Here is a 21,404-nt window from a genome sequence, read left to right on the forward strand (position 1 = left end):
GCGACCTCCTGAATTAATCCTGGCGATATCCTGTCCTTGTTGAGGGGACTGTGTTGGGGAACCGGAGCTGAGGCGCCACCCGTTTTTTGGGCTCGAATCGGACCCCGAACGCCGGTGGGAGCATCGATCGAAGGTTGCGGCCTTCTCCTCGCCGGCCCCCCGGATTGGAGTAGTGGGGCGATCCGGGGACAAAGTGAATAACAGCGGCGAGCGGGGCTGGGCGACTGGCGTACCCCGCACTTTCACTTTCGCTTTTGCGCCCTCCTAGCTCTCAAGCCGGGTCGGGCTGCGGAGCGGGGTGCGGTGGCCTTGTCCGGGAGCCCGGCTGACCCGCCGGCGGTGGGTTGACCCGCGGTTCGGTGGTCGCCCCTGCCCCCCCCCCTGGCACCCGTGACTTGGTATAGCGGCCCGTTTGGGGAGCTTGGCACGACGGTGGAAGAGCCAGCATGTCCACCAAACAAGATGGCGACCGGGCGAAGGTGAAGACGACCCGCCGTGGCACGGCGCACCAGGCCAACAGTATGGACCGCTACACGCTTCAGAAGGGTTCTCCGGAGACATCGCGTGCATCCCCGGTGGGCCCGACGGAGGCATCTGCTCATCCGGTGGATCTGACCCTCCGGGACGTCATGGGCGCCATCGCAGAGATGAAGGCCTCGGTGGACCAGCGTTTCGACACCTTAGCGCAAAAAATAGACTCGGTCCTTGTGGATGTGAGCCTTGTGAGGGCAGACTTGTCCAAAACAAACGACCGAGTCGACTCCCTGGCCCACACCACAACGAGCCTCACGACAGACGTGGTGGCCCTCCAGAAGGAGGTGCGCCGGCTTGGCCAGGCGAGCGCCCTGATGGACCGGCGATTGGAGGACTCCGAGGGTCGGGCCCGGAGGAATAATGTCCGTATTGTGGGGGTCCCGGAGGGACGAGAGGCGGAGGCGGCGGATCTTTTCGTGGAAGATTTGATCCTGACCCATCTCCAGCCCCGGGGGCTGAGTAAGCTTTTTGCGGTGGAGCGTGCTCACCGGGTCCCCGGGGGCAGACCTAAGACTGGTGCCCCGCCGCGGCCGCTCATCGCCCGGATTTTTAATTTTCGGGACAGAGATGCTATCCTCCAGACCTCCAGGCAACAGGGACCGGTCAAGCTTGACAACATGGAGATACATTTCTACCCAGACTTTACTCCGGCGGTCCAGAAGCAGCGACAGAGCTTTCTTGGGGTTAAACGTCGCCTAAGGGACCTGAACCTCAAGTACTCAATGCTCTTTCCAGCTAAGCTGAGGGTAGAGGTGGATGGTCGCACGCACTTCTTCGACCGGCCCGAGGCGGCTGGGGACTGGCTGGACACTCTGCCTGGAGATCGGGGCCGGGGGGGCGGGGGGGGCGCGGCTGGCGAGGAGGGCCCGCCGGATCAGAATTGAGGGGTGACTGAATAGGCCTTGCTCTGGACGTTGTTCCTTCACCATTTATTGTTTGCGTATGTTCCCCTCCTATGGAGGTTGCGTGGGGTCTGTTGGGGGCTTCCCTCCTCCTCTGGGGGACTAGTTAGTATTTTAGCTATGGGGCGACAGGCACACTGCACTTTGGGGGGGCTGTCTGGGCTCATGCAGGGGTGCAGGGAGGGGGGAGTTCTGTTGGGACCGGGGGGTGGGGGGGGTGTGTTGTTTGTTAGCACCGCAGGGCAAACCCGCTACTATGTTGTTGTTATTAGGATGCTCGATGGGGGACGACCGATTGATTCGACGTATGATGGGGGGTAGGGACTTGACTGTGTTGTCATGGAATGTTAACGGCCTGGGGGATAGGATTAAGCGTGGTGTGGTCCTGCAGTACTTAAAACGTATTTCACCAGATGTTGTCTTCCTGCAGGAGACGCACCTTATAGGTAACTCCTTTCATGCAATGAATCGGCGGGGATACCGTTTGGTGGCACATTCCGGCTTCACCTCGGGCTCGCGGGGGGTGGGTATTATGATCAAGAACTCGCTCCCGTTGGAGATTGATGAGGTGCGCCATGATGAGAGGGGACGCTACACGGTTCTGGTGGGAAGAATGGAGGGTAGAGTGTTTATCTTTATATCAGTGTACGTCCCGCCTGGGTTACAAGCCACCACATTCGCGGACCTGGGGCGCCTCCTTCTGGACCTTCCGAGTGGCCTGCTGGTGGTTGGAGGGGACTTTAATGCGGTAGCCTCTGGGTCTATGGATCGCCATCCCCCTAGGGACCTCCCCCGGGCACAGGCGTGGCTGCCCGGCCTTCTGGACACGCTGGGCCTGGTGGATTGCTGGCGATTAAAGCATCCCGCATTGCGACAGTACACCTTCCACTCGGGTGCCCATGGTAGCCTCTCGCGGCTTGATTACATCCTTGTCCCGGTGGCCCATGCAGGGAGGGTGGGGGAGGTGCGCCATCTAGCGCGGGGTATCTCAGACCACTCCCCATTGTTGTTGCATTTCGATGTCTTCCCGAGGGGGGATGGCAGGGTGGCCCCAATCAACGCATGGTATTTGCGCAACCCCACCATTCGTGCCGACTTGATCAAATCCTTACAGCGATATTTTGACGAGAATGTGGGGTCGGTCTCCTCCGCCATCTCCCTGTGGGAGGCTTTCAAGGTAGTCCTTAGAGGGGAGGCCCTCTCCTTTATCTCCCATGCCCGGCGGCTCGAGCGGGAGGATGTGACCCGGGTAGAGGCCGAGATTGCAGAACTGGAGGGTGACCTGGGGAGCGGGGTAACAGACGCCAAGTTGCATGTTCTACACCTAAAGCAGGCGGCCTATCGGGCCCTCGTCACGGAGGCGGCCAGGGGCCTCAGTAGAGAGCAGCAGGGGCGATTGTATGATGTGGGTGATAAGGCTGGCAAATTGATTGCGTGGTTGGATAAGAGGGAGAGAGCGAGCCGCGTGGTGCCTTTGATTGAGAGTGTTGATGGTGCGTGTGTCACCGAGCCGGAAGCCATTGTCTCCTGCTTCGCGGATTATTTCCGCGAAGTCTACTCCCCGGTTTCCCCCTGCTCGGAGGAAGATTCCCATGCCCTGCTTCGGGACATCGCACTGCCCTCCCTAACGGTGGAGGACAGGGATTCGCTGGACGCCCCTCCCACCTCGGACGAAATTGCCTTGGCTATTCGCTCGGTTGCATCCGGCAAGGCCATGGGCCCCAATGGTATTCCCATCGAGCTCTACAAGCTACGCCCGGATGTGTTGGCGCCCCACCTGCGCGCGATGTTCCTGGCGGCCCACTCGCAGGGTTCCCTCCCGCCGGACCAGCGCCTGGCCACAATTGTGGTGATCCACAAGGAGGGGAAGCCCCGTGAACGGGTCACATCCTATAGGCCGATTTCGCTTTTGAACGCGGAGCCCAAAATCCTGGCCAAGGTGTTGGCCAACCGGTTGGTTGGCGTGGTGGGCGACCTGGTCCACCAAGACCAATCTGGCTTTATACCGCACCGCAACACGGCGCTCAATCTGCGGCGCTTGCACGGGGTGCTCGCGCGTGTCCCGTTTGTGCGGGAGCCGGCCATCTTGGCGTCCTTGGACGCCACCATGGCGTTTGATACGCTTGAATGGCCATACATCTGGGCGATGCTGGCGAAATTCGGGTTCGGCCCGGGTTTCATTAGCTGGGTCAAATTGCTATATTCGGGCCCATTGGCGCAGGTGGTAGTGAATGGGCGAGTCTCGGCCCCATTCGCGCTGGGGAGGGGTACGCGACAGGGTTGCCCCCTGTCGCCTCTCCTGTTTGCCCTGGCCCTGGAGCCCCTGGCGGAGTGGCTGCGGTGGCACCCTTCTATCCGTGGTCTCCGCTGGACCCCCGAGCATGAGGACCGTGTGTCCCTCTACGCTGACGACATCCTTCTGTATATCGCCTCCCCGCGTAACTCACTGATCGTCCTGGTTGATGTTTTGCGCTCATTCGGTCGCAACTCAGGCCTGGTCATCAACTGGGCGAAATCCTGTGTCTATGTGCTTTCCGGGGAGGCTCCGGCCCTACCACGGGACTGTCCGATCCAGATTGCCTCCCAAGGTTTTCGGTACCTGGGTATCTATATCACACTTGACCCGGAGGCCCGCTATGAGCGGAATTTGCTGCCCCCCCTCCAGCGCTTGAGGGAGGACGTGGTGCGCTGGCGGCGTCTGCCGCTCTCGCCGCTCGGCCGAGCGGCTTTGTTCAAAATGATGTCCCTGCCGCGATTCCTCTACGCCCTCCAGAATACTATGGACTTGGTCCCGGCACGCTATTTCCGTGAGGTGGAGGGCCTCCAGCGGCGCCTGTTCTGGGACGGGAGGCCGCGCATTGCTCTGGCTAAATTGACGCTCCCGTGGTACGATGGGGGGGTCGCCCTCCCGGACATTAAACGGTATTACTGGGCCTCCCAACTAGCTGCAATTAATCATGGCCTTTATGGGCCCGCCTTGAACCCGGCATTTGAGATGGATAAAATGCTCCTACCCGGTGGCGATTACAATCGCGCGCTCTACTCTGGCGCGCCCGACTCTCGTTTGACGGGACCGACGCGTGTTATGGTGCGTGTCTGGCACGCGGCTAATGCAGCTATGGGGTGGAAGGACCGTTTGACCCGGGCGTCACCGCTGTATGCGTCTGAGAGGTTGGGCTCCCTATGGACGTCGAAGGGCTTCGAGAAGTGGGACACGATCGGAATCAGCACGGTGGGAGATCTCTGGACGAGGGGGGATTCAAAACTTTTGAGACGCTGCAGGCGGAGTTTCAGCTGCAGGGCAGTGAGTACTTTCGGTACCTACAAGTCCGCCATGCGCTGGGCTCCGTCTTCCCGGACGTCGCATCCATTCCGGAGTCTTCCCCCCTGGGGGACAGAGTGCTGGACGGCCATGTACCGGACAGCACGATCTCCCTCATATACAAAAAACTGATCAACGATAGATCGTGCCTGCTGACTAGTCTCCGCGAGGCCTGGGTTGCCGACGGGCTGGAGCTGGACGACGAGGATTGGATCTCCGCGGTGGCCTCTCCGAAAGAGGTGGCCATCCCGGCTCGCCTTCGTTTCGTCCAGCTCAAGATCCTTCACCGGGTTTACGTGACGGGGCCAAGGCTTCTGCGTATGGGTTTTGCTGGTGACGGACTGTGTAAGCGTGGCTGTGGTGCGCTGGCGACTTTCATGCATATACTGTGGGAGTGCCCGAAGGTGGAGCGATTCTGGCGTGGTGTGCATGAGGTCCTGCGTGTGGTTACGCGTGTCGCGCTGCTGCCTGAAGCGAGGAGATGTTTGCTGAATGTATGGGAACCGCATGACTATTCGGTCCCGCAGACGCGGTGGGTGACTCTGGGATACATGATAGCTAAGCGTGACATTGCTCAATTGTGGGGATCCCAGAGGCCCCCTGCGGTGTCGGCCTGGAAAGAGCATATGGATTGGTGTATGTTTCGTGAAAAGGTGGTGTATGTGGCGAGGGGTAAGCCTGGGGCGTGGGTGAAACTCTGGGGCCCCTGGAACGCCTACCGCGGGGGTATTTGTGAGCCACCACTGCTACCGGCTGCCTCGCCTGCTCCGTCTCCCTAGACGGCCCCCCTCCCTCGGCCGCGGGCGCGTGGTCCCCCAGTCCCTGGCCTACTCCCATTCCCCTCCTCAGAGTTCTGCTGCTGGTTTGGATCCCCCACTTATGGAGCACGTGCTGTTACTTTGGATCGCGGGTTGCCTTGCGGGTGTGGTTTTTTGGTGTTGTCTTGTTTCAAGAAAAGGGAACCGTACTGTGGGCTTGGAGCTGTGTGGCCTGCACCATTGATTACTCCTGTTTCACTGCTCTGCCGAGAGACTTTTGCTGTATGTATGCAATATGCTTTTGTCATTCTAGCGGCCGGCCGGGTGGTTGTAGGCCCATACCTGTAACTTTTACAACCTGCAATAAACGGTTTAAAAAAAAAAAAAAAAAAAAAAAAACAATTAGGTAATGATCCTTGAGCTGTGTGTTACTATTTAATCGCCTCCAGATTGGCCTTTTTTCACTTTTTCAGCACATTTTGCTTTTCCCCAAAACTAATTTCAAATTGCTATTCTGGTCAGTAAGAGCCCAACTGAAATAGACCACGCCAATTCCTCTCAGTTTTTGATAGTTAATTGTATTCTGGGGAAATTGACTGCAATTGATGAGTAATACACTCAGAAATATACTTTATTTAGACTGGCTGACCTGGGTTCTATCAAACTCAATATCCTCCTGTTTGCAAATTCATCCGCTGCTCTAAGTGCACACCAAGTTAACAAATATTCCCTTGTGCAGGTTCTGTCTCAGTGCTGGTGCAAGTGTTCTAAATAAATTGCCTGCACAGATCTGCAAATCACAGTGCTTTATTGGGCAATTCTTCAGGAAGAGGATACCCATGCTGTTCCAAAGATGATCTGTCAGTATCCCAAACGGCTTCCCATTCTGCTCCTATCCCTTTGGATCAGAGTGTCAAAGGAGACCCACCCTCTGGTCGACTACCTCAGCTTGGTGTACATTCCAAATTCTGATGTTACCACAAAGCCTTCAGGTAAACTAGAATATCCCTAAACACAGTTGTGCGGTCCATGTTATTTCTTGGTCAAATCCATTTTAGAACTCTTTAGATAGGCCATTCCTGCAACAATTTAATCCTGATTAGGAGTGTGCTCCTTTTACTCTTTCCGACTAGGTCGAGACATTCCTATTAGGATGGTGGAGAGGCGGGTAACAGTGATAAGGAATTCAGTTTCTGTTGGGAAAAAGATGTCTATCATGTTGTAGGAGCTTGACTCCACCAAGACGGCACCATCTCTGTGCTCTGATGACCAATTAGCTCAGATCCCTTAACAAACATCCCTAGACCAAGCAACAGGCCACATCTACACTGAGGTCTCCTAAGTATTTTAAAGCAATATTCAGAACCTCCTTGCATTAGGCAGTTTGGTGCTTCGTGCATTTTCCTGGATCCCGAGTGGGGGTTATTGACCCTCCTCTCGTCTGTGCTCTTCCAAACAGACTAAGACATTAGGTACATATGGTAAGAGTTTCCTAGTGCAGTGGCCTTATGGCGCAATAGCAGATGTGGTGACTTTGCTTTTCAACTGTGACATCCATTTGTTGAGTGGCATGTCAAGCCTATGGAGTTTGCCCCTTGGTAACCCAGAGAGAAATTGCAATTTTTAGAGCACAAAGAAAGAGAGTCTGCTATAAATGGCTGTGGTTATTGTTTGATGTGCCAGATGCAGTGCATATGGCTGCCATATGTGTCCTTTTTAAGACACTTTTTAAATTGTGTGATTCAACCTTTCATAGAAACAAAGGAGGGAAGAAAAAAACATGTTATGTTGCATCCGTGCATCAGCATTTACATAGTCTTCAATCATCGGTAATTCCTAAACAAAACAGTAATAATGTTGTGGTGTTACAGGCGGGGGTCCAATCAATCAATCAAATCAGTATGGATTTGCAAAGCACGCTAATCACTCAACAGGGTATCCAGGCGCTTTCAGTTCCTGGAGGCTTATTCAAAGAGCCAGGTCTTGATAGGAAAGCAAGGAGAAAGGAGTGAAAAGGATGAGAAGGCACTCAAAAACAGAGGACAAAGCAAGGAGAAGGAGTGGAAATGAGGGAAAGGCAAGGAGAAGGCTTCTAATAAATTCAGCAGCTGGTGTCCTTGCTCATGGTGGATAGTCAACATGAAGGTAAAGTAATGCTTTTAGAAAGAGCTTCCAATCTGTTAAATCTTTGTTTTGCGTATACTAATTTCTGGTAGATACTCTACCTGCAAATTCTCCCCTTCTAGCCCAGGCACCAGCCTGGATATAAAAACCTTTCCAGTAGCTTTTCTGTGCCGGTAGGTGGCACTTGTTCAGTGTCAGCACCAAAAACACATTGGTAACGCTGGGCCCGTACAGTGCCCATTTCAGCCCCCCTACAACAGTTCCCTTTCTTTCCATGCCTACAAGGCTGTTCTGGAGCGCGCCCTTCTGAGATTTCCTTGCACAGCAAATTCAAAGATTTTTAGTGCAGTGCAAGGATTTATCCTCCAAAGCACTCTAGGTTCTAAGACTGTAAAGAATGTAAGGGTCAAATGTCCATTACACACAGCATGTTATTTGTCTGTGGTGTTTGAGGTCTGACCAGGGCACAAAGCCGTATCAATATTGCCTTGGAATGAACCCCAGAGCCATCAAGGAGAGGAAGGTGAAGTTATTCATGCCCAAAGCCCAGGACAATCATAGAGGCAGGTCTACATTTCACCCTCATTCAATGTCACCCGAATCCCCTTCTTCCAGATCCTCCAATGAAAAGTGCTCAGTTTCAGTTTATTGACAATTTGATATCATGCCTAAAAAGGCAATACATACAATTCATATACACACATTATAGAGGGGAACACAAATAGTTCATAAAAGCTTATACTTTTAATATAAAAAATTTGATCTGAGGCCTCAGGGACATAACAGGTTTCCAACAACCTTACATCTGCACCTGGACTCTGCCATCTGTGAGTCTACCCTACAAATTGGTGCCACCCCAGGACTGGACCCTTGGAAGTGGGCTTAAGGTGCTCTGCCAGCCTCTGTGGATCCAGCAGAGCCGACTTGTCCTCTGCTGCTTGGCGCTAACCCGAGCAGAACTGATGCATCGCCACTGCTACGTGGCTTGGACCCATTGCTTTGCATCGCAGCTCTCTGGAACTGTTGAATCAGCCTGACTGCGCGATGCATCCTTGGCGCAGGTTCTTGCATCCCTTATTGACGACAGCCTCAATGACGAAGCCCGACCCCGCGTCGCAGCCTTTCAGCTCTTTGGAAGAGGCACATAACCTGACTGCGCATCGCATCCTCGACGCCAACTTTCCATCGCAAGCCCTGTCAACGGCATTCTCAATGACGACACAGGCCTTCTCCGAACCAACACATCTGTTCGGCTGCGCAATGCATCTTTGAAGCAGATCAACGCAACGACCTACCTACCAGGACTTAAGGTACTTTGTCAGTGGGCCTAACTGGGTCCATGTAGCTGGCCCATGCTCCTTCGTAGATAGCCTGAATTTGTGATTTTGCCCCGGTCCAGCGAAACCATATAGCCACAGTTGGCCCTTTGCGCTTCTTGGCGCTATTTTTACCTAAAACTTTCATATTTAATATCTCCAATTCTACTAATTGGATTTTTGTCCTTTTGGTCTTGATTTCTTTTTTATTAAAGAAAGTTCTGTTTTTCTAACGAGGTGTGGGATCCTTTTTGTCTGGTGTTTTCATTGTTTTACTGTTTGAAGTGTTGCACACATACTTTGCACATTGCCTCTGAGTTAAGCCTGACTGCTGTATGCCAAGATACGAGGGAGTTGATCACAGGTTAATTTGGGGTTGATTGTGCCTAACCTTCACCAGGATTGTTGTTGCTGCTTGACCAGGGTTCCACCCCAGTCAACCAATAAACCCAATTCCCTACACTTTGTATCTTCGTTCACTAGAAGAAATCCAGGTGAGTTTTGCATCCATCGTTGTAACTAGATTCCAAATTTGGTATCTTGGGTTAGAAGGTGCCCCAAGCTCATGTCGTACGTTGTTTACCACAAGCTAGTATCTCAGTTTTTTTTTTAGGTAATAAGTTTGCATCCAATAGTCTGTAGCTAAGATGCATTGGCCGGTGGCACAGGAATATTACTTGAATGAGCATTAAAGTTTCAGTATAATTGGGATTTCTTCCATGTAGTTGTTGTGGTTGAATTTGAATGACGAGATCGCGGTGTGAGATATAGGGTAAAGAAGAAGAGGGCATTGTTGTATTCTTGAGGGATTCGTGTGTTCAAGGCAAAAGGGTCAAGAGAGGGAAAAACAGATTTAAAGACTGTTAGTAAAGAATCAGTTCAGTGGAGGACGGTGCCTTGATTCACTATTGATTTTCGAATTCACCAGTAGATAGAGGGTTGCCGACTCCACATAGTGTTGAGGCTTAGATTCAGCAGCTGAGGCACTGTGGGTCTAGCTTAAGGTCTTTCTTTATTTTCTCCTCAAATTTTTTTTCGAGGTTTTTGGGTTTGAAGATGAAGTGACCATCGAAGGAGTCGCCTAGTTCTTATGTGCATGAAGCGTTTTTGGGTCAGAGATTTAGAGCCGGTTATACAAAGAATAGGAATAGCGATTTCCAAATGGTGATTTCATCCAAATCGCTATTTGGAAATTGCTGTTCTTTATGTATGAAACTTTTTATTTCATACTTGCGATTCCTAGTGGATCGCAAATCCAACTACCTCATGAATATTAATGGGGTCGTTCGCAGTTTGCGCCCATTAGAAATCGCAGCCATCACATTAAGTGTGGCCTTCTGAGGTCAGCAGACCACCATGTCTGTGATTGCCTTTGAATAAAGGTTTATTTTTTGTTGAAATGCAACCCGTTTTCCTGAGAGGAAAACAGGATGCATTTCAACAATAAAAAAATGTTTTCCCAACATTCACAAAGGGGGAGGACACCTCCCAATTTGCGAATGCATTACCACCAACTTTGAGTTGGAGGTAAAGTGTTTTACGATCGCTTTTCGGTCACAAAACATTCGTACATACCAATGCAATTTGGTATATGGAAAACGCCCCAAACGCGTCCCTTCCAAATGCCGAATCACAAAGCCCAAATTGTGGGCTTTGTACATTCCAAAAAGCATTTTTCCAGTCGCAAACGGGCCGATTCTGCGATTCGGCCTGTTTGAGACTGGAAAAATGCTTTGTACATATGGCCCCAAGTGATTATCTTGTTAAGTTCCTTGGTTGCACATGTTGCTGCATAAATCTGCCTAGTGTAGTGGAATTTTTTCACATTCCGGACTGCAACTTTGTAGATTCTAGAATGCCTTTGCAACATTGGGGTTGCTTGTCTTTTTACAGTGTCTTTTCAGATCTATTTTGTTTGATTTGAGGGATTTCTTTGGAGTCATCCATGCAGCTTTCCCACGACCAGTGCTTAATTTGAGCCAATGATTACAAGTGGAGCCCATGTCAATCACTTTTTGGCACCATCTGACGTACCCATAGCAAGAGAAAAAAAACACGAAAGGAGAAAGGAAAGAAGGCGAACAATGGAAAAAAACAGTGACAAAGGGAGAAATAAGGGATGAAAAACCCTGCAAGAATGAGATAGAGGCACAGAGTGGTGGTTGTGAATTGAAGAGGCACGAGGTGGAATCAAGACTGAGCAGCCTTGGTGTTCAGCACTCACGATATTCTTAATGCCGGCCACGGGCTTCTGAGCAAAACCTTGGGCCCGGCACTTATTCGTTGACAAATTAAGCACTGTCCATGATAGCAGGTGCAAGTGGTAGTCCTTGACAAGGTGATATTTTTGTGGATCAGTGCCAGGCAGAGATAAAAATGATAAACTTGAGATTGAGTAAATCGGCAATGAGCAGTTGATTAAGCACTGAAAGTGGCACGGTCGGGTTGCCCCATGAGCTAATAGATGTCTGAGCGGTTTAGCAGTATATCTGGTAGATTGACATTAAACTGAATTTAGGCATGTGTCCAAGACATGTGGTGTTTGCCAGTATCTATGATGAGGTTTTGTGCCAAATAAATTGCAGAGCTTCTGTGTGGAATAAATTGCATTCAGGGTACGTCCAACAGTGCTAGTAGGGCTTGTAACCTTTTGAACTAGGAACTAGATTGCATATTTGGATGCATATAAGATAAGGCAGGCCAGGATTGTTGGTCCAGGTATTGAATTACCCCAAGTATGCAAAGATTGTGGTGAACTATCAGTTCAAGGAGTCAAATAAACAGGTGCTCCACGTCTGTAAGCTTTTATTTATAGCTGAGCAATGCCTGATGGTTTATTTTCCTTCTGCCTTCACCACTAGAAAGACACATTGCAATGAACATTTGTGCTTTTTCACTTCAGTTTAATGATGTGTTGCTGTACACAAGCAGAGGGCTCACCGCCTCCAACCAGTTTAAAGTGCACGGACAGCTCCCTCTCTACAGCATGTCGGTGAGTAACCTTTTTGTCTTCTTTCATGGCCTCCGTTGGAGCGGGTCTTTTTTGCATCTCATCCTCAACACACATCTTAAATTTTATTATCATTGCCATTGCTACGTTCTTTTGTAAAGTTTGCTTTTTGCATGGGTGCCAACTTTGGTAGGGACGGATGCTGCAAAGACAAGGTATAAGCCATTCATACTGTATGCTTGTTGATGCCCTGGTGGCACTCGCTTAGGATGTGACGACATATGGGCAGTAATGGACTTCAGAAGCCGTTTTGGTTCATAGCATTACATGCTTAATGTATGCATACATTATACATTTTTAAGTGCCCCAGTGTTCAATCTGTGTGGATAAAATCAAGGATTGCAGTTTGCAAGAGTTCAGCCCTGACCTGGTATGTACGGGGGATTGGGTTTTGACCACAATAAAGATCAACATTTAGAAGAAGTTAAACTGTTCCTTTGATATGAACTGTGCATCACTGTTGGAGTTTAATTGATAAACAGCATCTTTTTTTATAAGGATTATTCCTCTGCGTTGGGAATAGAGCGCGTGATCAGAAATATATAACTGATACAGGATTCATATTTTAACCACCTACAAACTGAACTGGATCCCTTAAAGGCTGCTAGGGGCACTAGTGAAAGATTCTTGTTTACCCACTCAGGATCCTGGGTGGATGAGCAACCTCAGTTATAGAACGCAAGCGATCCAAAATGGTGTGTTGTGTTTGGACCCCTTGTGCTCCACCTCATTCCCTGCAGCACTTCACCCCTGCATGGCCTGGGTCTGTTGGTCTACCTCCTGTCTCATCAACTTATATAACTGCTAATTGCCTACTGGTGCTGGGGATTTGCCAGATGCATACACAGTTGCCTGTAAAAATACACTACTGCTTCCTAGCCTGGAGACATTACTAAAATCAGTGGTAGCAACGTATTGCTGCCGCTCACCAGTGCTGCTTTAAAATGCCGCATGCATTAGTCTTCGCGTTATTTGCACATTGTTTGCCACTGATGTGTGCAGGGACGCAGTTTCGGGGGGATCTTTGGTTGGGGTGTCTCTCTAATCTCTCCCTCCCCAGGTATTTTCGGGTAAATAGTGGGGTACAGGTCCTTTCAGTCGGGTATTGGGAGATGTCTGTCGGATTGCAAAAGTTATTTTTACATAAACAAAAACACACACACAACCTCTCTGCTTTGAAAGTCTTAAAAACTGTTGGTTATTTTACAAAATATTGTGTTTCCTCTCTTGATACTCTTAATAATCTGCATTTGTCTCACTCTCCGCTGACTCTTAAGCCCCTCTTGTGCGCCCTGTTTGTTGTATAATGTATTTTAACATTATATGCCAGTCTGATTGTTGGCAAATCTGAACCTCACACCCCCACCACAATTTTACTAACCAAGCTACGCCTCAATGTGTGCAGTGCTGAAGCAGCACAGAGCATAATCAGAATAGACTTCTGCATGTCTTTGACCATGTCCTTACTTTATCCTAGATTGTGGCGTACATGGTGCTATAGACACAAGACGAGCGAGCCATGATTTTGTGGTTTTGTGTATGCTAATCTAACAATGGAGCAGAACTTTCTCGGAATTTCAGGAAATCTTAACAATCTCTTTCCAGCTCCCAAAATTAAAAAGATACCAGCTTTGCAATTTTCCATGTTTCCTGTTTTCTTACTTTAACCTGCTGCTTTATTTGCTTGGTAAAAGAGGTGCGCGGCATTCGTGTATGCTAGTTTGCTTTCCTTGTGAGCTTCTGCTTCCTGCCACTGGTCTTTGGACTGGGAAGAAGGTGAGAGTCGCCCAGCACTGTATTGAGCTGCAAGCGTGTTCATGGTAGATGTCTTTTAAAATCTTCCTGGTTCATTCCTTCTTAAAGACCACGCGTTGTCTTCCGTTACCTGTACAGAGATGACATCAGGAGCTCCTTTTGTGTACCAGGCACTGGTAGAAATGGACTATAGAATTCAGTTTTAGTCCATAACCCATCTGTGCGGCTTCCATCTTAGAAGAGGTAACATCTGACTCTCTGAGAAAAATCTGTACTCCTATAAACATGCACAGTTGTAGCACATCCTGTCATGATGATGCAACATCAGAAACTTTCAACAATAATAACATCCAACAAGAATTGATGGACCCACCAGAAAGACAATCTAACCCATTTTAGCTGTTTCCAACAGTTTCCTCAAATCTGTCTAAAATGTGTGTTCGAGGTATATGAGCTGCAGATTACACACTTTTGCATAGATCGCCATCTGGTGTTGGGCCCGGATGTTTGCAGATTGTTTTTCCTCTTGAAAAGTCTTTGGAAGTCACGAGGTTGGTGACTCCTCCCTTGGTTTGTATTGCGCATGGGCTTCGGCTCCATCCTCAGATTGTTTTTTTCCGCCATCGGGCTCGGATGTAATACTTCGCGCTCCGGTTCCGAACATTCCAGTTCGACGATCGAAGCGGAATCCTCGCTCTCCGCGGTATTGTTCAAATCCTGATCTCCTCAATCACCTTCTTCTTCGACGCACCTTCGATTCCAGTCATCGACGGCGGCCTTCGGGCCTATCCAGGCTCCGGTCCCGGCTGATGGAAAGAACTCCATTCAAGAAGTGCCCTCGATGTGGGTCCAAATTCCCCCACACCGATCTTCATGAGGTATGCAACCTCTGCCTCTCCCCTGAACACGAGGCTCGAGACTGTCCCGCCTGCAAGTCTTTTAGATCCAAAAAGACTATTCGAGATCGAAGAGCCAGACGAAAAATGGCGCACTCCTCGACTTCCGTTCCAGTCGACATCTTCGGGGATGACGTCGAAGCTCCGGAACAGCAGCACACCGAAGAGGACCTAGTCAGTGCTTCCGAAGCCGACGACTCGCATGTGGAGGACATCACCCTGGCGTGAGTAAAATACCCCCTCCCACGCCGACACCCAAAAAGGCTTCGGTCACGCCTTCGCCTCCGGGCCTAGGCAAGACCAAAGACACTGCTTCGAACACCCCACATTCGGGCCCGGTGAAGAAGCTTAATAAGCCTTCCGGCGGCTCGGGCTCGAGCCAGCCTGCCAGCGGTGCCGATAAAAACACTTCGGCACCGAAAAAAAGATCGGCCTCTACCTCGACACCGAGCTCCGCACCAAAGCCCTCGGTGTCGAAACCCAGCCTCTCGGTGCCTACCAAACATCATAAGACCCTCGGCACCGACACTCCCGCGCCGAAGCCTGTCTCGGCACCGACCAAAAAATCAGAGGTTCCAAAAAAGCACGGCACCGACAAGCCTAAAAAGCCATCGGCCCCGAAAACTTCGGCGCCGACCGAACAGCCAGTGTCGCAAGATCTATTTACACCGGATCCTTTGCAAAAGACACTTACCAAGGATCCAAAAACTGGACATTTGGCAATGTCTTCTAAAAAGAGACATTTGGACAAACCACCTCCACCTCCAAAGAGGAAAGACTGTGCCACCTCCCCTTTCAGAGTGCCTTCCCCACCTCCACCCTCTCCACCTCCGCCCCCTCCTCCACCCCTGCCTCATCGCTCTCCGACCCCGACTCCAGACCATGATGATCAGGGGGACCCATACTACGACCCAGCAGATGTGCCACAAGACCCCACCCCTACAGGATCCCCAGACCCATGGGATGATAATAATAATCCAGACATTCCAGATGTCCCACAAGATGACCTGTATCCATCCAGGCCATCTCCACCAGAAGACTCATTAGGTTTTCACCACCTACTTCAGAGGGCGGCACATTACCACGGGGTAGAGCTACACACTGACCCAGTAGAGGAAGATTTCCTCCTAGACACCTTTGACACTGCACATAGGTCTACTTCTATACTACCTATGCTCAAAGGGGTAATAAAACATGCGCCAGAGGTTTTTAAAGACCCAGTCAGGGCTAGGGTCCTCAACCCATACATAGAGAAGAAGTATAAAGCTGCCCCCACAGATCCTGCCTACATCAAGGGGCCAGCGCCACTGGATTCCCTAGTGGTATCCACTGCACGGAAAAGGTCAAATTCCCAGGCGTCAGGCGAAGCACCACCACCTGACAAAGAGTCAAATCTCCTGGACGCGTCAGGAAAACTCACTGCGTCACAGGCAGCCAATATATGGCGTATCGCCAACACTCAAGCGCTATTGGCCAGATACGACAGAGCGCATTATGATGAACTAGAAACCATCATGCACCATCTCCCAGAAAAATACGAAAATAGGGCCAATGAATTAATTCAAGAGGGTAAGACCATAACTAACACCTCTATACGCTGTGCCTTAGACGCAGCAGACACAGCCTCCAGGGCTATTAACACTAGTGTCCTCCTCCGTCGCCACGCTTGGCTGAGAGTTTCAGGCTTTAAACCTGAGGTACAAGCCTACATATTAAACCATCCATTTGATCAAGAACATTTATTCGATCCAAAGGTAGATGAGGCCCTCGAGAAAATGAAGAAAGACACAGATACGGTGAAATCTATGGGAGCCCTACAGTCACACCCTCCTAGGCGCTCCTTTCGCTGCTCTTCCTTTCGGGGCACGGGCAGCGGCTACTCCTCAGATAGCGCGTCCACGTCCTACAAATCCCCTCCTCAGTCCACCTTCACAAGTGGTTATCAAAGAGGCGGCTATAGCGGCAATAACAATAAAGGCAGAGGCAAAACAAATACCGCCCGCTCTGCCACACCGCCTACCCAATGACTTTCCCCTGCTCCCTCCAGACCATCCCACTCCGGTCGGGGGCAGACTACAAAATTTCCTTCACGTCTGGGAGTCCATCACATCAGACAAATGGGTGACCCAAAATATTCGTTCAGGGTACTGCCTAGAACTCACATCTACCTCCCCCAACATTCCACCCAGGCAACGCCCAAAGTCACAAGAACATTCCACTTTACTAAAACAGGAGGTAATCTCCCTCCTACAAAAACAGGCGATAGAACAGGTCCCCCCCAATCAGTAAAATGTAGGGGTCTACTCCCTATATTTTCTGATACCAAAAAGAGACGAGACTCTACGACCTATCTTAGATCTCCGGCCTCTAAACACATACATACATTCGCACCATTTTCACATGGTAACACTTCAGCAGGTACTTCCGCTCCTCTCCCAGAACAACTTTCTCACCACATTGGACTTGAAAGACTCATACTTTCACATTCCGGTACACCATGCCCACAGAAAGTACCTCAGATTTGTAGTGGACGGGCAACACTACCAGTTCAAGGTGCTCCCATTCGGGGTCACAACAGCACCAAGGGTATTCATAAAGTGCCTAGCGGTAGTGGCGGCACATCTCAGAAGACAGCACATTCACGTCTTCCCATATTTGGACGACATGGCTGATAAAAGCCGCGTCCTACAACCAATGTGTACACCACACCGCCACTACAATCCAACTACTTCACCAACTAGGCTTCACGGTGAACCACCAAAAGTCCCAGCTAACACCATCCCACATAAAGCGATACCTTGGTGCCACCATAGACACCTCAAAAGCCTTAGCCTACCCCAATCCGGCCAGGATTGCAAGCATTCAGGCTTTGCGTCAGAAATTCATACTTCAACACTCCCTCCCAGCAAGAGTGTTTATGCAACTGATAGGGATGATGGCCTCTTGCATTTTCATAGTGCCTCATGCAAGACTCCAGATGCGTCCACTCCAAGAGTGCTTAGCGCGCCAATGGAACCAGGCCCAGGGGCAACTGACAGATCTGGTGTTGGTAGACGGTCGCACCCATCGCTCTCTGCAGTGGTGGAACACCACAAATCTTTCCAGAGGTCGACCGTTCCTGGACCCAGTTCCACAAATAATCCTGACAACTAACGCATCGCTCTCCGGCTGGGGAGCTCATCTACTACACCTCACAGTGCAGGGCACCTGGACGCCGCAACAAAAGTTACTCCACATCAACCATCTGGAGTTACTAGCAATCTTTCTAGCCCTAAAATCCTTTTACACACAGATTTTAGGCAAGGCAGTCCTTATTCGCACAGACATGACCGCCATGTACTACATTCAAAAACAAGGCGGCACACACTCTCCACAGCTCTCTCGACTAGCACAGAGCATATGGAGATGGGCAATTCCACACAAAATCTTTCTCCTAGCCCAGCATGTTCCAGGAGTCCAAAACACCATGGCAGATCTGCTCAGCAGACAGACGCAGCAGATCCACGAGTGGGAACTTCACCCGCAGGTTCTTCACCCGTTCTTTCAGATGTGGGGGCATCCACAGATAGACCTATTCGCCACCCACGAAAACAAAAAATGCCCAAGCTTCGCCGCCAGATACCCACACCCCTTGTCCAAAGGCAATGCGATATGGATGAACTGGTCAGGCAGATTTGCATACGCCTTTCCACCTCTCCCACTAATTCCATTAGTGGTGCGAAAGCTACAACAGCACTCCCTCACACTGATTCTAGTAGCTCCAACATGGGCCAGACAACCGTGGTACACCACGCTGCTGGAACTCTCGGTAGTGCCACACCAAAAATTGCACCTCTCACCATGCCTCCTAACCCAGAACCATGGAGAGATCAGACACCCGGACCCAGCTCAGCTCAACCTTTCGATCTGGCTCCTGAGATCCTAGAATTCGGATACCTTAACCTTCCCCCTGACTGTATGAACGTCATCAGAGAAGCTAGACGCCCTACCACTAGAGCCTGCTACGCTGCCAAGTGGAAAAGATTTGTTGTTTATTGCCATAACAACACAATCAACCCTCTAGACGCATCCATACAGCATATCATATGCTACTTACTCCATCTACAAAGATGTAACCTAGCATATACATCCATTCGGCTACACCTCGCAGCAATTGCCGCTTACCTACAGAACTGACAGCACCTATCACTTTTCAGAGTGCCTGCCATTAAAGCCTTCATGGAAGGCCTAAAACGAATAATTGCCCCCAGAGTGCCACCCTCACCTGTGTGGAACTTAAATATAGTTCTCACAAGGCTAATGGGACCGCCTTTCGAACCTCTGCATAAATGCGAACTGCAATTCCTCACATGGAAAACAGCTTTCCTTGTAGCCATCATCTCCCTTAGAAGGGTCAGTGAGATACAAGCACTTACTATACAAGAACCTTTTCTCCAAATGCACCCGAACAAGGTTGTCCTCCGTACCAACCCAAAATTCCTACCCAAAGTCATCTCACCCTTTCATCTAAACCAATCGGTAGAATTACAGGTTTTCTTCTCGCAACCTCAAACTGTTGCAGAAAGGGCTTTACACACACTGGATGTTAAAAGGGCCTTGCTTTACTATATCCAGAGAACATAACCTTTCAGAAAGACAAAGCAACTGTTTGTCTCTTTCTCTCCACCTCATAAAGGCAACCCCATCTCTAAATCAGGAATAGCTAGGTGGATTGTAAAATGCATACAGATTTGCTACCACAAAGGAAAACGCACGCTATCTGTTCCCCCTAAAGCCCACTCTACACGATAGATAGGGGCTTCTATGGCTTTTCTAGGGAACATCCCATTAGATGATATCTGCAAAGCAGCTACATGGTCAACACCGCACACTTTCACTAAACATTACTGTGTAAATGTAAATGTAAATGTGTTTGTACTTGTATAGCGCACTGCCACCCCCAACGGGGGCATCCTGGCGCTTTTACTCATACCGCTGTGGAACCCTTCCTGGCTTTCCATGTGAGGTGTCCACTCCTGGGCACCCCCATGGTGAGGCCAGGCATCCCAGCGCTGTTGGGGCCGTTGTGGAGATTAAGCAAGCTATTGCCCAGAGTTGCAGCGTGGGACCCATGATTAGAATAGGCACTGAGGCGAGAATATCCGGTCCGCGGAATTTATAGCCCGAGACCCTGCCGTGACGGGAATCGAACCCTGGTCCCGGACCAGTGCTCTGCATCGAGGTCTGCCACTCTAACCATTGAGCCACACTTCTAGATGTGCAAACCAAGCAACAAGCTAGTGTGGGCCAGGCTGTACTAAAAACACTATTTCAAACCACTGCAACAGATGCCGGTGGTCGCCGCTAAGGTTGGGAACTGCTATAAAGTCTATGCAAAAGTGTGTAATCTGCAGCTCATATGCCTCGAACGGAATATGCTACTTACCTGTATGCATCTGTTCTTGGCATGTAGAGCTGCAGATCTACACACGCCCACCCGCCTCCCCGGCTACCTGTATCTGTTCCAGTCTATCTTATTTAGATACAACACACATGGTTTTCTTCACTATTATTACTACGCTCCATCTTTCCCTGTTGGCGAAAAACAATCTGAGGATGGAGCCGAAGCCCATGCGCAATACGAACCAAGGGAGGAGTCACCAACCTCGTGACTTCCAAAGACTTTCCAAGAGGAAAAACAAACTGCAAACATCCGGGCCCAACACCAGATGGCGATCTATGCAAAAGTGTGTAGATCTGCAGCTCTACATGCCAAGAACAGATGCATACTGGTAAGTAGCATATTCCTTTTTTCACAGAAGGCACATTTATAATAAATAACACATTGCCTATTTTAATTTTTATGAACCACTCTTCAGTGCCGGATGTTGGTTCTGCTACATTAGGCTGCCTTCTTATATACATTCTGTGCAACCTTGTTTGGCACTGTTGAGTTATCTTGTAAGAAGAATAAGCATCTGTTGTAGTCAGCACGGACTACGTTTTTAAATATTCTACAAAAAAACTGTAGTTGTTTCAAAAGAAAGCCGTAAAGATGTGCTCTGTGTATGTCCGGTCAGTAAACTAATGTAAAAGTAGATTCCCTGAAAGAGGAATGGGTATAACTTGTGCCATGATGGACTGCAAAGAGGAACATACAAAATGGTCTTCTGCACATGTGCTCCATTACTTGCCTCCATAACTACCACGTTACTGCTCAGATCTTGTCTTGGTGGGGAGGTATACCTTGTGTTTGAAGTGGCTGACTTTTACTGTAATTTACTGAATTGTACTCTCTTATTCAGTATATTGTGATGTTTAATGAATGTCTTCATAGTTGTTGTAAGCTATCACGACAGGGTAACCAATGGAGTCCTTGTGTATCACTAACCACTTAATATTGTGTTTTTTAGGTGGAAGAGAGTGAAGAGGAGTGGGCTGTTCCACATTGTTTCACACTACGGGGTCATCGCCAGGCCGTTGTTGTTGCTGCAAGGTACCTTTGTCGGTTCATTCAAACCAGCATGCCATTGTTGAAAATAAATCATCATTTTGTCCAGGTGCCATTTTGAGTCACTTGTGGTTCTTTATATTTTGTCGCAGCTCCCACGATGAGATGGTGAAGTGGATGGAGGACATACAGCTGGCAATAGATCTGGCAGACAAAAGCAGCGGGCCGGTACCAGAACTACTAGCTAGCAGCCCACCTGACAGCAGTAAGTGCCCCTGTCTGGGTTTGTGAACCCTTAATAACGCTTCTTTCAGGAAGAGCATCAGGAACTTGAACCCTTCACCTGTGCGTGTAGTA

General features: G+C 49.8%; 1 protein-coding gene across 6 annotated transcripts in view; it reads left to right on the plus strand.

The window, feature by feature from the left end:
* The window catches only part of FARP1 (FERM, ARH/RhoGEF and pleckstrin domain protein 1), a 581,296-nt gene that overhangs the window by 531,097 nt on the left and 28,795 nt on the right, over window positions 1-21,404 (plus strand). For all 6 annotated transcript variants that reach the window (XM_085622106.1, XM_085622108.1, XM_085622109.1 and 3 more), the window contains exons 21-23: window positions 11,859-11,948; window positions 21,010-21,092; window positions 21,200-21,312. In XM_085622106.1, coding sequence (XP_085478232.1) covers window positions 11,859-11,948; window positions 21,010-21,092; window positions 21,200-21,312 — 286 coding nt within the window. The remainder of the gene's footprint in view (window positions 1-11,858; window positions 11,949-21,009; window positions 21,093-21,199; window positions 21,313-21,404) is intronic.

The sequence above is a fragment of the Triturus cristatus genome, chromosome 8 (genome assembly GCF_964204655.1).
Source record: "Triturus cristatus chromosome 8, aTriCri1.1, whole genome shotgun sequence".
Taxonomy (NCBI): domain Eukaryota; kingdom Metazoa; phylum Chordata; class Amphibia; order Caudata; family Salamandridae; genus Triturus; species Triturus cristatus.